Source organism: Chaetura pelagica, unplaced genomic scaffold, assembly GCF_000747805.2.
Source record: "Chaetura pelagica isolate M959 unplaced genomic scaffold, ChaPel_1.0 scaffold530, whole genome shotgun sequence".
In the NCBI taxonomy this organism is placed as follows: Eukaryota; Metazoa; Chordata; class Aves; order Apodiformes; family Apodidae; genus Chaetura; species Chaetura pelagica.
Window position 1 is genome coordinate 288,579 of NW_009951793.1, and position 12,388 is coordinate 300,966.

At 38.4% G+C, this 12,388-nt stretch overlaps 1 protein-coding gene across 1 annotated transcript in view; it reads right to left on the bottom strand.

The window, feature by feature from the left end:
* The window catches only part of DDX17 (DEAD (Asp-Glu-Ala-Asp) box helicase 17), a gene marked incomplete at its 3' end in the record, with an annotated part of 18,881 nt that overhangs the window by 5,072 nt on the left and 1,421 nt on the right, over positions 1-12,388 (bottom strand). The window contains exons 3-12 of the mRNA XM_010005837.1: positions 8,199-8,364; positions 6,066-6,165; positions 5,799-5,932; positions 5,018-5,083; positions 4,602-4,743; positions 2,450-2,610; positions 2,190-2,362; positions 1,778-1,888; positions 1,233-1,294; positions 818-877 (exon numbers count right to left, since the gene is read on the bottom strand). Of these exons, the coding sequence (XP_010004139.1) occupies positions 818-877; positions 1,233-1,294; positions 1,778-1,888; positions 2,190-2,362; positions 2,450-2,610; positions 4,602-4,743; positions 5,018-5,083; positions 5,799-5,932; positions 6,066-6,165; positions 8,199-8,364 (1,175 nt within the window). The remainder of the gene's footprint in view (positions 1-817; positions 878-1,232; positions 1,295-1,777; positions 1,889-2,189; positions 2,363-2,449; positions 2,611-4,601; positions 4,744-5,017; positions 5,084-5,798; positions 5,933-6,065; positions 6,166-8,198; positions 8,365-12,388) is intronic.

Here is a 12,388-nt window from a genome sequence, read left to right on the forward strand (position 1 = left end):
GGGGGGGGGGGGCAATATTCAGTGTCCATTATTAAACTCTGAGCACTTCAGAAGTCATCCTCCTCTTCTAGAGTGGGCAGATGTATAAGGACTGTGCTCAGCACACCAAGTGTTTCACAATCCAAATATGCTTATTAAAAAAGGGGGCACAACTGATGTATCCAGACAGATAGTGTTCATACTACCAGAATAGAGCTGTGCCATTTGGATTCAATTACACATGTGGGTACCACAGTGCTCAAGGCCATTTATAATCTCAGTGGTCCTACCTAGAAGGAACACAGAGGAGGGAAGGTTACATGTCAAGACCAAGGATCTGGAGCAGTGCTTGCTCAGATGTCAATACATCTGTGGGGTAAACGTGTGTACACTGGGCTTGGTACATTCAAATCTCTGGTGTGTCATACAGGGAGAATATTAGCTATTTGCTGTTGAAATGCTCTCCCACAACTTCCTACTTGAGCTTTTAACTGACACGCTCTGAACTGAGAGCAATCCACCCCTATCATCCAGCAACAAAAGCTGAATTTGGGGAAGAAGTGAGTGTGGTGGAAGGGTTGGGTTGCATAATTGGACGTCTCTTCTCCCTCTTGGCGATCGATTGGTCATGCCTAGGCCTTGCTGCAGACCAAAGCCTGTTCATTAGGAGCAGGAAGAGACTTTGAATATGAAAGAAAAAAAAAAGATTAATGTTAAAAAACGTATTTCACATGTGGGGGAAAATCACGCTTTGAATTTTTTTTTTTAAATAAAACATATTTCAGTCCAAAGAAGAAAAATATGCAGCAGTAGGCAAGAGTGGTCTATGTGTACAAACCTAGCCCACGAGATGCAACGTCGGTAGCAATGAGGATAGGAGCCTTTCCAGAACGAAACTCTGTAAAACAAAGCATGCTATGAAATTAAGATTTTTCAAAAATGTAAGTTACCTGAACCTGATTTACTAAATGCTCATATTCTAGAATCTAGGTAAGACGGGTCAATTTCAGAAACCCCAGCAAGTCAAGACATAATGTGTCAACTATTTTAAAAATCCAGCTCTCTGGGTTAAGCTATTTTTTCCATTGTGTTCTTGAAAAAAAATAAATAGAAAAAAAAAATAGAAAAAAAAAAATCAAGTACTGAAATTACCAGTACCTATTGGTAGGGACAAAAAGACAACTGGAGAAAAGCATCTCTCGGTAAATTATGTACAGCAGCCCAAGTTACTCTACCCTCAGAGATGGACTCACCATTAAGCACCCAATCTCTTTCCGGCTGACTCTTGTCTCCATGGATACACATAGCTGGCCAACTGCCAAAGAGAGATGCATATTAGTACAGACAGAAAGTACATACATTAAAGGCAACAGGAAGCTTTATTGGCATTTCAGTAAAAAAGGCAACCAAAAAAAGAGACTTGAGAAATGTTTTATTCCCTGTCCTCCTCTGGCCTGCACCAACCTAGCAAGTATACTGGTTTGCTTCTGGCATGTTAAACCCTCTACTTACATAAGTAGCCATCAAAGCCAAATCCCAATTCCTTTACTGATACAGTTCCAACCAGTGTATCAGTATTCTGATACACTAAAAGCTGCCCAAATCACAACTACTCTCTTCTTGCTTTCATATTTTCATGGACTGGAACCTTCTGGAAAACTGAGACTGAATTCAGCCAAGGAAAGAGCAGGGAAAGCATTCCCGACAGAAGCATCATGAACACTTAAGCCTCACTGCTTCTGATTACAATTTCTGTTTCCCACCAGAAACAAGGGGAAGGAGGGGGGAAGCTAATCACCCATCTCTGCGCATCCTTCGAGTGAGATCATCACATCGCCTCTTTGTTTCCACAAAGATGATAGTCTTGTTTTCCTTCTCTGCCATGATCTCCTCCATCAGTTGTATCAGTCTAAAATAGACATGAGAGCTAAGATGTATAACCACATACACAAGAATATAGGAGCACTCACTCAATTTTCATTGAGAACATAAACAACATATATCAGTCAGTATCAGGTCTGCTGCTCCTCAGCATGGTTAAAATATACACAATAGATTAGCTAATTACAGGACCTATTTACTTTCTAACACCACAAAACTAAGTAATAGTACAAGTGACTTCAGTATTTGGACTTTGTATCTGGCTTACAAAGCAATATAGATTTTTTAAGTACAACCAAAAAAAGTGAAAAGGGAGGAAATCAGCTTACTTATGGTCTTTCTCGCTTTCCATGCATACATCCACTATCTGTAGGATATTGTGGTTGGCACTCAGCTCCAAGTTTCCCACATTGATCTGAACATAGTCCTGCAGAAAGTCCTCGGCAAGCTGGCGCACTTCTTTTGGCCAGGTGGCACTCCACATCAGAGTCTGTCTGTCAGGCTAAGAATGAGGGAAAACAGACTTATTTAAGGTACCGGACTTTGAATGGGAAAACAACAAGGCTCTTCTTTTAGAAGGTTAACGCACCCTTATCTGATCAACAATCTTACGAATTTGGGGTTCAAATCCCATGTCCAACATCCTGTCTGCTTCATCCAGCACCAGGTACGTACATCGACGAAGGTTGGTCTTTCCTGCCTCAAGGAAGTCAATCAAGCGACCCGGTGTAGCAATGCAGATCTCCACACCTTCAAAACAGAATGAAGAAAACGAGTAAGACACTTCATTTGAATGTCAATTGATATTTTTAGTCAGCATGAATCACCTTCAGGAGCAAATTGGTTTTTTTTTAAAAAAAAATAAAAAGCACCACCCTCATTCGTACCCAAGATTGAGTCATTTCAGTAGAAGGCCTAGTTTCTTTTAAGATTTTTTTCCATTCTGAAATTACTGTTACAGTGCCATCAGAATAATAAATAAAATGCAGAAGCTCAAAGTTTATTGACAGAAACCACTGGGGAAGAGCTGTCCAAAAATCAGAAATAAGCTTCTACTCAAGCCTGACCCATCTTCATACAGAACTATGCAGTCTAGAGAGCTCTCTAGAAAAACAAGAGTGACCTCCAACTAAACACCCCATGTTAATTCAAACACAAAATGCTACTCTTGCTATAGACATGGGCTTTAAGTTATGCACCAACACTGACAGACAACCATCCTGCATGCATATTAATAAACTATTTTCAGGTATGGCAATTTATACATCCTTCAAATGGAAGGACTGTTTTTCAACAATTCCCAAATCTTACAGGTGAGTCCTTCAGTGTCATTGAAATGTCCAAAGAAGGTAAGTTTAGAGAAGCAGGTGGCTGAAAAAGAGCAAAATCCCAACTGCATTCTCTATATTGCATTTACACAATGCAGAGTATTTTGTGGGAACCCATATGTTTTTGTGTCAACCTGGACTCCTCAGAGCTGATAAAGCTGGACATACTTCTAGTTTCTATAGAGGTCATGGAAGAATTTCTAATTGGGCCAGGAGTCTGAATAAACTGCAATTTCTGTTGTTAATGATGCACTTTTCCTAAGTAAATTCACTAAATACCCCAAAGATCACAACTCAGAAAAATAAATAAAAATGTTTTCTATCTATTCAACAATCTTCGCTGTACAAAATACTGAACAATTATCCAAAGACAGTAACAAATGAAAGGACTGAAAGCACTGAACCTGCCCACGTGCTCTAAACAAGAAGTTTTCATAAGCGGAACACATTTTACAGCACTTCAGAAAGGCAGACAAAAACTCGCTGAGCTGATCCTCCCAAGTCGCTTCATGTAACCTTTGATTCTTCCACTGAAGATGCTACTCTTGAATCAGAACACACTGCCATTTTCAAGAACAGAGCTATCCCACAGCCTTCTACCATGCATGTCTCTATCCCTCAGTTTTCAATAATGACTCTACAACTTGCAGCATTAAGTAAAATATTCTGATTTCTTGAGTAAATCTGCATATATAAGCTTACCTTGATAATACTTCTTACATCTTCTCACATAATTCTATCGATTATTTTTTTTATCTACTGAAGATGAAAGCCACCAGTACATTCCTGCATTTGCAATTATGTGTAACTAGCCTTTGATGTGAAGGTTAGGTCACTTGAGCACTACTGTGTTACAGTGGTTGCTCTAGAACCATGGTTCCTCAACATTCTCAACTCTAGGCCCTTGCTATGTACAAAAGGCAGCTACAGAATGTTACAGGGTACATGAACAGAAATGGAGATTAGTGCCTAAGAATAATAAAAAAACCCAAACAAATGCCACTGTCTAAAGCTGTTTCTATGTATTCAGAAATTAAGTTTGATTATTTGAAAATCCCTAGGCAGAAAACTTGAAATCTGGCTTAAGAAAAATAATTTCTTACATTTGGTGCTACTGCATTTCCTCAAAATAAACCTGTTCTCTTTCTGGTAAGTTTCCTTTTCTCCTTCCTATGTCCTGATAATCTTCACAACTGGAAAGTTCAAAATGAAAATAGAAAGGAAATCTAATATCCAAGTAAGTACCTCTGTAACAAAGATGCCAACTACTTCATGAACTATCACTGAAACTGGAGAGACAAGTCACTCATTCACACACAGCCCCTTCCAAGAAGATTTTAAGAAGATAATTTTCCCTTTACGGAAATTTTACAGTAACACCTCCTCCAAAAGCTGCAGCTATTTTAAAATTACCTCTTTCTAGATCTCTGATTTGGGGACCTTTGGGTGCTCCTCCATATATGCAGGTACTCTTCAGTCTTGAACACTTGCCATAATCATCAGCCACTTGCTGCACTTGCTGGGCCAACTCTCTAGTTGGTGCTAAAACCAGGCACTGCAAAAGGAATCGATTAAGGACAGCCAAGCTGCACACACATCCCTAAATTATAGGCTACACACAGATACCATCAGCAAAGCTGGACCATCTGCTCTTTATTAGCTAAAGCATTTAAATAAAATTTAAGTAGAATTTCAACTACTGAGTGGGATGTTCATATTGTAATAGTAAACATTTCTCTACTTAGTATTCTGATAAACCAATTAAATAAAGTACACATCTCATTAATGATGCCATGCCATACACACAAAAAGAATCGTCAAGCACTTACAATTGGGCCATCTCCTCTCTCCAAATATGGCTGGTGGTTGATGTGAACAATTGCAGGCAGCAAGTACTAAAACAGAAGAACTTTAAGTCAAGACACAGGACATCAATATTCAATGCCAATGACCTCCTGCCGTGACAACTGGATCACAGCAAGAGACCACTTAGCCTAACATCACTTCAAAAAGCCAATCCATGATGTGAGAAACAGTAAGAAAGTCCCTGCTTTCTGCAAAAACAGATACTTGCATTTATCCAAAAGAACAGAAGACTTCTCAGAGCTGCTGACCAAACGTATCTGCTTTGACACAGAGCTCAGCACCTCTGAAAGGAAGGCTCATTTAAATTTGGAGTTTAAGTTAGTAGAATGGTGCAATCTTGGCTCTAATAAATTGTTTTCATAAAGGATAAAATTCCTTCTTACCACTGCAGGTGAAACTAATGCATACATTGAAGACTCAACCATTCTTTATTTTTACTTGCGTATTTAATAAAACAAATATACTAAAGAGCACCTACTGTTTTATAAACCACAATGTAAGCAAAGACCAAGAAAAGTGACTAAGAATCCAAAAAGAAAGACACTCTCAAAACACATGCCTGTGAATAAGACAGGCTAGATGAGACTTAAGGCTCATCCACAATGCAATAAAGCAAGCTTCTGCAACATATAACCATCTCACTTCCTGCTTGTAGCACGGATAAGCCCAAAAACTACTAACAAGTACCCAAGGGTAACTTCTGCAACGCAACTAGAATAAATAAAAGGTAAAAAGAACACATACTGCTAGTGTTTTCCCAGAGCCAGTCTGTGCAATGCCCACCATATCACGGCCACTGAGGGCTAGTGGAAAGCCTTGGCACTGAATTGGAGTGGGTTCTGTAAAGTTCTGGTCCATCAGAGCATCCATCACGTACTCTAGGAATTTAAGACATGAAAAAAAATAATTAAAGGATGACCAAGGCTTCAGATCTTCTACAAAACAGAACAGGCCTAAACAATAACTGTTTCTGAGTAATCCTCATTATCTTAAAAATACCAAAACACTTACGTGGAAAGCTACACTGGTGGAAGGCAAACACAGGCTTGGGACAGCCCTCCATTCCTCGAATAGTGATCTCTTTCTTTCTTCGCAGTTCTTCAACTTCGTACTATTTATGTATAAAAAAAACCAAAAACAAAACTAAGACAAATGCCAAGTGTCAGCAGGGACTTCAGAGTGCACATTTCTAGCCATTAACTCACTTCACACCTCTGGATAACAGCTTTGTTAAAGAACTGAATTTATACAGAAATCTGAAAAGGACTGCTTTCCTATGAATTTTGTCTCGAGACTGAGCTAGCACATAGCTTCCACAATATTCAAAGGTATGAGATTTCTATGTAGTCTAGAAGGGCTAATATCATGTCTCTTTTTCTAACCAGACCTTTTTAATTAAGTGTATTAATGTAGTATTTTTAAGAATTCTACTCTTCTTCCAGAGGCCAAAAATCACCAACAGCTTCAAAAGTGATTAGAAACAGAGAATCGGGTAAGAAATTAGTTTTATGTGACAGTGCTAAGAACTCAGCAAAATAAATAGGTCCTAATATGCTACAAACAAGCAGGAGGCAGGACAGTCCTCCTTCAATTAACAGATTCCAGAGATGGTTAAATACAGAGCTCTTGCTAGACAACTAGCAACTCAGAATGTTGTTTGGAATCTTTTTTGGAGCAGTACTTTTTTCTGTATGAAAGAAGTCCAGGCAATATCATAATCATACCCTAAGACCTCGTAATTTTTTTTTAATAATGGAACTTCTTAAAATATCTTTGAAACATCTATCTACATACGCCTCATTTTAGGATTAGAAAAAGTGCTCTATTTTTGTCTGTGTTATCCTGCAAGTCCCACTGCACTTTGCGATATGCTTCCACAATTCACGTCCTTATTCTAATGCTCATTAAAACTCAACAAGAAGATACCCTTCAATACCAAACATGCAGTTCACCTAAAGCAATAAATTTACTATTTGTGAGAATATTTTGTGCTTGAATGAAAAGGTAAAAAAAAAATAAACTTTTGGGAAAAATGTGAAAATCCTTTTAGATGGCTAAGGTAGAGACAGATTCATCAGCTAACGCTAACTGTGCTTCCGTTCAAGTTGTTGTTTCTTTAAAAAGCCAATGTCTCCTGCAATTCCTTTGTGCCGTATAAATATTAATATCCCACCAAAAATCTAGGAGTCTATGTAACTGGATAAGAATAGTTTATTTCCTTGCGTTAAGAATGAAATATATTAATTTCTAAATATAAAAATACATTAAAGAGGGAAAAAAATACTAGACTCAAGTTGGGTAAGAAGGTGAAATTACTGTATCTACAGAGTAAACACAAAGTACTGCGTCCAGTTTTGAGCCCCCAGTTTAAGAAGGGCATTGTTTTAACAAGGCATGTCCAATTATGGGGAGAAAGTTTGAGGCTGGAGTACAGGCAGTACGAAGAAAGACTGGGAATGCTGGATTTGTTTAGCTTGGGCAAGAAAGGACAGACAGCAGGATTTAACTGCTACTTTCAACTCGCGATTGGTTGCTATAGAGAAGATTTTAAAATAATTATTAGGAGCAGCAAATACAGTGAGAAACATTAAGCCTTGAGAGTCACCCAGAGATGATATAAACTGTCCCCATTCCTGGGGATATTCAAACTTGAAAGGGCAAGGCACTAAGAAACCTGCTGTAGTTTTGTAGGTTACTCTGCTCTGAACAGAGGATTAGACTAGAGGTGGCCTCTTCCACCCTAAATTATTATTATGATAAAATCCTCTTTCAAACGTTTCTCCTATTTCTGCCACTTTTAGTTCATTATTTTAAGCTCTTTCAGGGCCTTCTCAGTACTGTAATTCTCAAGCCCTCCAAGTCTACCTACATTGACAAAATAGCTATACCAGACAAGCATTATGATAATGAATTATTAATGACCAAAGGAAAAGTATCTTGTATAGAAACAGTTGTATCACCTTTGCCAATGTTAAATATTGAAGGCAACTAGGACTGGTATCCTGCAGAATACACATATACCAAACAAGCTTCATGAAGAGCGAGTTCCTTGTTACATACTGCCCCAGACTTCCTAGACAAGATTTTCCACTTGTGACATTTTCTCTTGTAGGCAAAATGAACAGACAAAATCTGAAAACTTACTGGAGTAAGCCTGGCCACTTCCGGATGTTCCACGTAAAAATTCTTCTCAAACTTGGGCAGCTCATTTAAATCCCATTTTTTCTTACGTAGACGTTCCCCTGGATTACCAAATTTCTTTGGAGGAAGAGGACCTCCACGACTTGCTCCAAACCTGGTAAAGTCAATGCTAGTTATAAAAAAGAATATTTAGTTACTCTGGAATATGTAAGTTTTATAAGCATTTTCCACTCCTTTTTCCCCAAGTTGACACAAGAGCACAATGCTTAAGCAAACGTCACACCCCTCCCCCCCAACTATGATGGCACGCAGTTTCTTGAAATAACATAAATCTGCTCTAAGTCAGTTCTCTACCCAAAACCACTTCAAATTTTCCTTCCAGTATGGCTATTTGTAAGTCGATGCTTTAAAGCTCCTGTTTCCAGGTTTCTACTACAAGGTTCCTTCCCTCTGGAGAATGCTGTGGGTACAGCTACAGCACTTTTCTTAAAACTGATAGTGCACTTAAAACATGGTTACATGAAAGGGAAGAGGAAAATCTCTAAGTTCCTTGTATCTCTCGCAAGATTAGCTGCACACAAAAATTGCTATTGCTATGTCTTCTCTGCTTTCTTATCAAGCAGTATGTCTCAAAAGAAAACAAGAGTGAAGAAGTGAAAGGAAACAAGTTCAGCCAATGCTGCAAATTAGTCTGCAATTCTGAAATCAAAGCAATTTTTAAAAATTTTTTTTTTTTTTAAACTAGAGTTTAATGGGATAAAAAACCCAAACAAAAAAACCCCAAAAACTCCCACAAACCATCAAAAAAGTACGTGGGGAAAATCATCTCCTCTCAAATGCTTTTGAAGATTCAAGAGTAAAAAGCTGTTTATTCTGCTAGAAATTTCTTAACTAGCAGGTCTACTCAGAAGTTACTACCTTTCTCTCTCACATAGGTTTTCCTCACCCAGTTAACTGAATGCACTTAAGAAGGTTAAGAACTAATTATAATGACTAGTTAATGCATTAGACAAAACATGAGCTTTTGAGTGGCATAAAATTATTATTAGCTGTAAAAATTACAAATTATGTATTTTTAAATTCCACAAAAAAGGTTACAGCTCCTCATTCATATCACAGAAACAGAAGGTACTTTTCCAAAGGCAACTAGCTCAAATTTTGTCCTAATTCAGGTTTTGGTTAATAAAGCTACACCTTTTTCTAAACATGAATTAATGAGAAATGGTTGTTTAAAACAAGACTTTTATTTAGACAGCAAATACAAAGTGTCTGCACCTTACCCAAACACTCCAGTAAATAAGAAAACTAGTTACACTAGTAACTTGGGAGTTTGTGTGTGTGGTAGAAAATTAAGATCTGAAATACATTTCTGTACAAGACTGTCCATCCAGACATTAACGACATTTCCTCTTTAAATCACTTCCCAATGGAAACGACAATGACACTGATTAATAAAAAAAAGATCGCAAATCAACATATTAATAGGAAAAAGCAACTACATTGTTGGAAAAGCTAAGTACAGCAGATACTTAGCAGTTTTATGGTTAAATTGTAAGTTTTAAAATGTTTGCTTTGTTGTAACTGTTCCATTAAACCTCTCCCATCTCCTATAAATATCCCTTATTTTCCCATCTGTATGTCTATCATATCCCTCAAACAGCCTGCATAATCAGTAATTTTTGTTATATGTGAAGACTGTGAAACAGTTTCAAAAATTAATTTAAACATAACATTTTCTTTCATGACAAAGTGTAAAAAAGTAGTATAGATTTTCACTTATAAGGACATTCTGCTTTACTGAAAATGTCTGCTACTGATCATGCGAACTTGAGGTCAAAAGGACAACTATTTCTGTATCCAAAGAGTTAAAACAAAACCCATACTCATGCTGAAGTCACTGGAGGTTCAAAGGGGCAATGAGTTTCCTTACAAAAGGATACACATGGAGGAACCGATTGCAATACTGGACACTTGAATAGCTGGGTACTAAGAATATTTGCACCATAGACAACCAGAAGGAAAAACTGATGTATTTTACACAGAAATTACATAGTTCCAGTTCTCCATTCTTACACACAATATGGCTGTATGCGACCTAAAAGAAGTGAGCCCTGCAGCAGTCCTCAGATACTGCCTCTGTTTATCTGTTGAGCTGGTAGTAACTGACCCTTTACATTCAGATTACAAGTAAAATGAGATTCCAATTTCAGTTAAACTGATTTAAATCCAGGATTGTTCCTCTGATTTGCCAACAGTTCTCTTTTCAAGTGAATATTCAGACTGACTCAAAATGTGCTTCTCAAATACTACTGGGCCATCATTTCTGGGACAGAACAGAGTGAACTCGTTAAATTCCAGAGGAAAAAGAGCACAACTTTACATTCTAAGCAGTTATGTACTACTCATTCCTAACAGAGGGAAAACAGAAAGCCTCTATTTGTTTACCCTATGAAAGAATCAGCCCTGAGAAGATGACAAACTTTTAAATGGCACCTAACCAGTGTGCTGGGTTTTACAAGTTATTTATGAAGTATGATGGGTATTAGTTGTTATAAATATTTTCACCCCTTAAATAGATGTGAATAACAAACTGAATCCTAATGCATTAAAGCTTCCAGTAGAATAGTTTTTGCCAAGAAAACAATTTCCCATGCAAATGTCAAAATACTTCACAAAGGAGCATGGAGGCACTCCTTTTATGCAAAACCCCTGATTTAAGAGAAGTATCTGACTATAATAAAAGTCTTTACACAAAAAAAATTACACTAATTTTAAGGCACCTCAAGTGTTGCGCCAGTGCTTTGGACAGTGTTCTTTTAAGTAACTATGTATAAACCTGCATACTAAATCACTCACTAAAGTCCAAAAACAGCTGGGTCTGAACTACCTCAGCCTTGCCAAGGCTTTTATTCCAGTGTCCTGATGCTAAACTGAGCTGTAAATCTCATATTGGAAAAACACCAGAATCCTCTGAAAAAAAAATTAAAGTATCTTTTAATTTCAGAGTGTGGTATGTGGGTGTAAGATAAAGCAAGGATACAACTATCTCTCTCCACACACAACCAGAAACTAAATGTTGCATTGCAACATAGAAACAAAATATTCCTGAATCTCGCAGCAGGGAAGGCAAACAAGGGAAAAAAATAAAATTAAAAGGGAAGACTGGTTAACAGACCTAATCTGCCGTACTAAGAGTAACAGAATCTGCACGGTATGTTTACTGTTAACCCTTGAGAATGGAGGTCAAAGTATGCGTGATGTAAAGGATAGAAAATGCCACTCTCCTAACTTAGTTCTAACTTTCTCTTTAAAAAGGCCTGGGATGAACGTTTCATTACTTTCAACCCTTAGAAAACTCGAGTCTCAAACTAGTTATATACTATAACGCTATCGTATTTATTGCTGCCATCCTCAGAAGAATAAAAACAAAAAAAACCCCAACAAAACCTGCAAAAACCTTTTCTGAGCCAAGCTTCCTTTAAATGGCAGAATCAAGAGTATTAAGCACCACCAGGCCTCTGCAATGCCACACAGACAAGTTAACAACTCCTGTTTGACTGCTACGTAGGCATATCCAAGGCCATGTTTACTGAAATCACCCTCTCGAGTATGCAAGTTCCCTGCACGGGCAGCAGCTTTCAATCTCATTTCCTCTCACGATAAGCCTGGGAGTGCAACCGAGAAGCCTCTTTCACCACTGCCATTTTTCTAGTAAGTTCAGAAGGAGCAATGACAACCAGAAGGGCAGTGTCCAGCCACTCTTGCCAGGGCCACCGAGTCCTTCGTGGCTTGCGGGGAGGGGCAGAAAGGGGGGAATAGCATAAAGAAGAAGAGGGCTGGCAGAAAATAAATTAAGAGCAAGGGGAGAAAGCAAAAGGCAGGCCTTAGAATTGCAAGCAAGGCACACACATATGAACGACAAAAAGCCAAATAAATTGGGGAATAAACACAACAACACACCACCACCCCTTGCTGCCAAAACCCTACTAATAAAGCCTCCAGTTCCCCCCCGCCCCAAGATTTTTTTTTTTCCGAGAAAAAGCTCCCCCAATACCGCCAACTGAACGTGCCCCTTCCTCGTCCCCAGGACTCCTCCCCGACCTTCCTCCCACCAGGCCCTCCAGGCGGGAGAGAAGACCTCCCACCCACTGCCCCCAGACCACATCCACCCGGCCTCGCCACGGCCAACAACC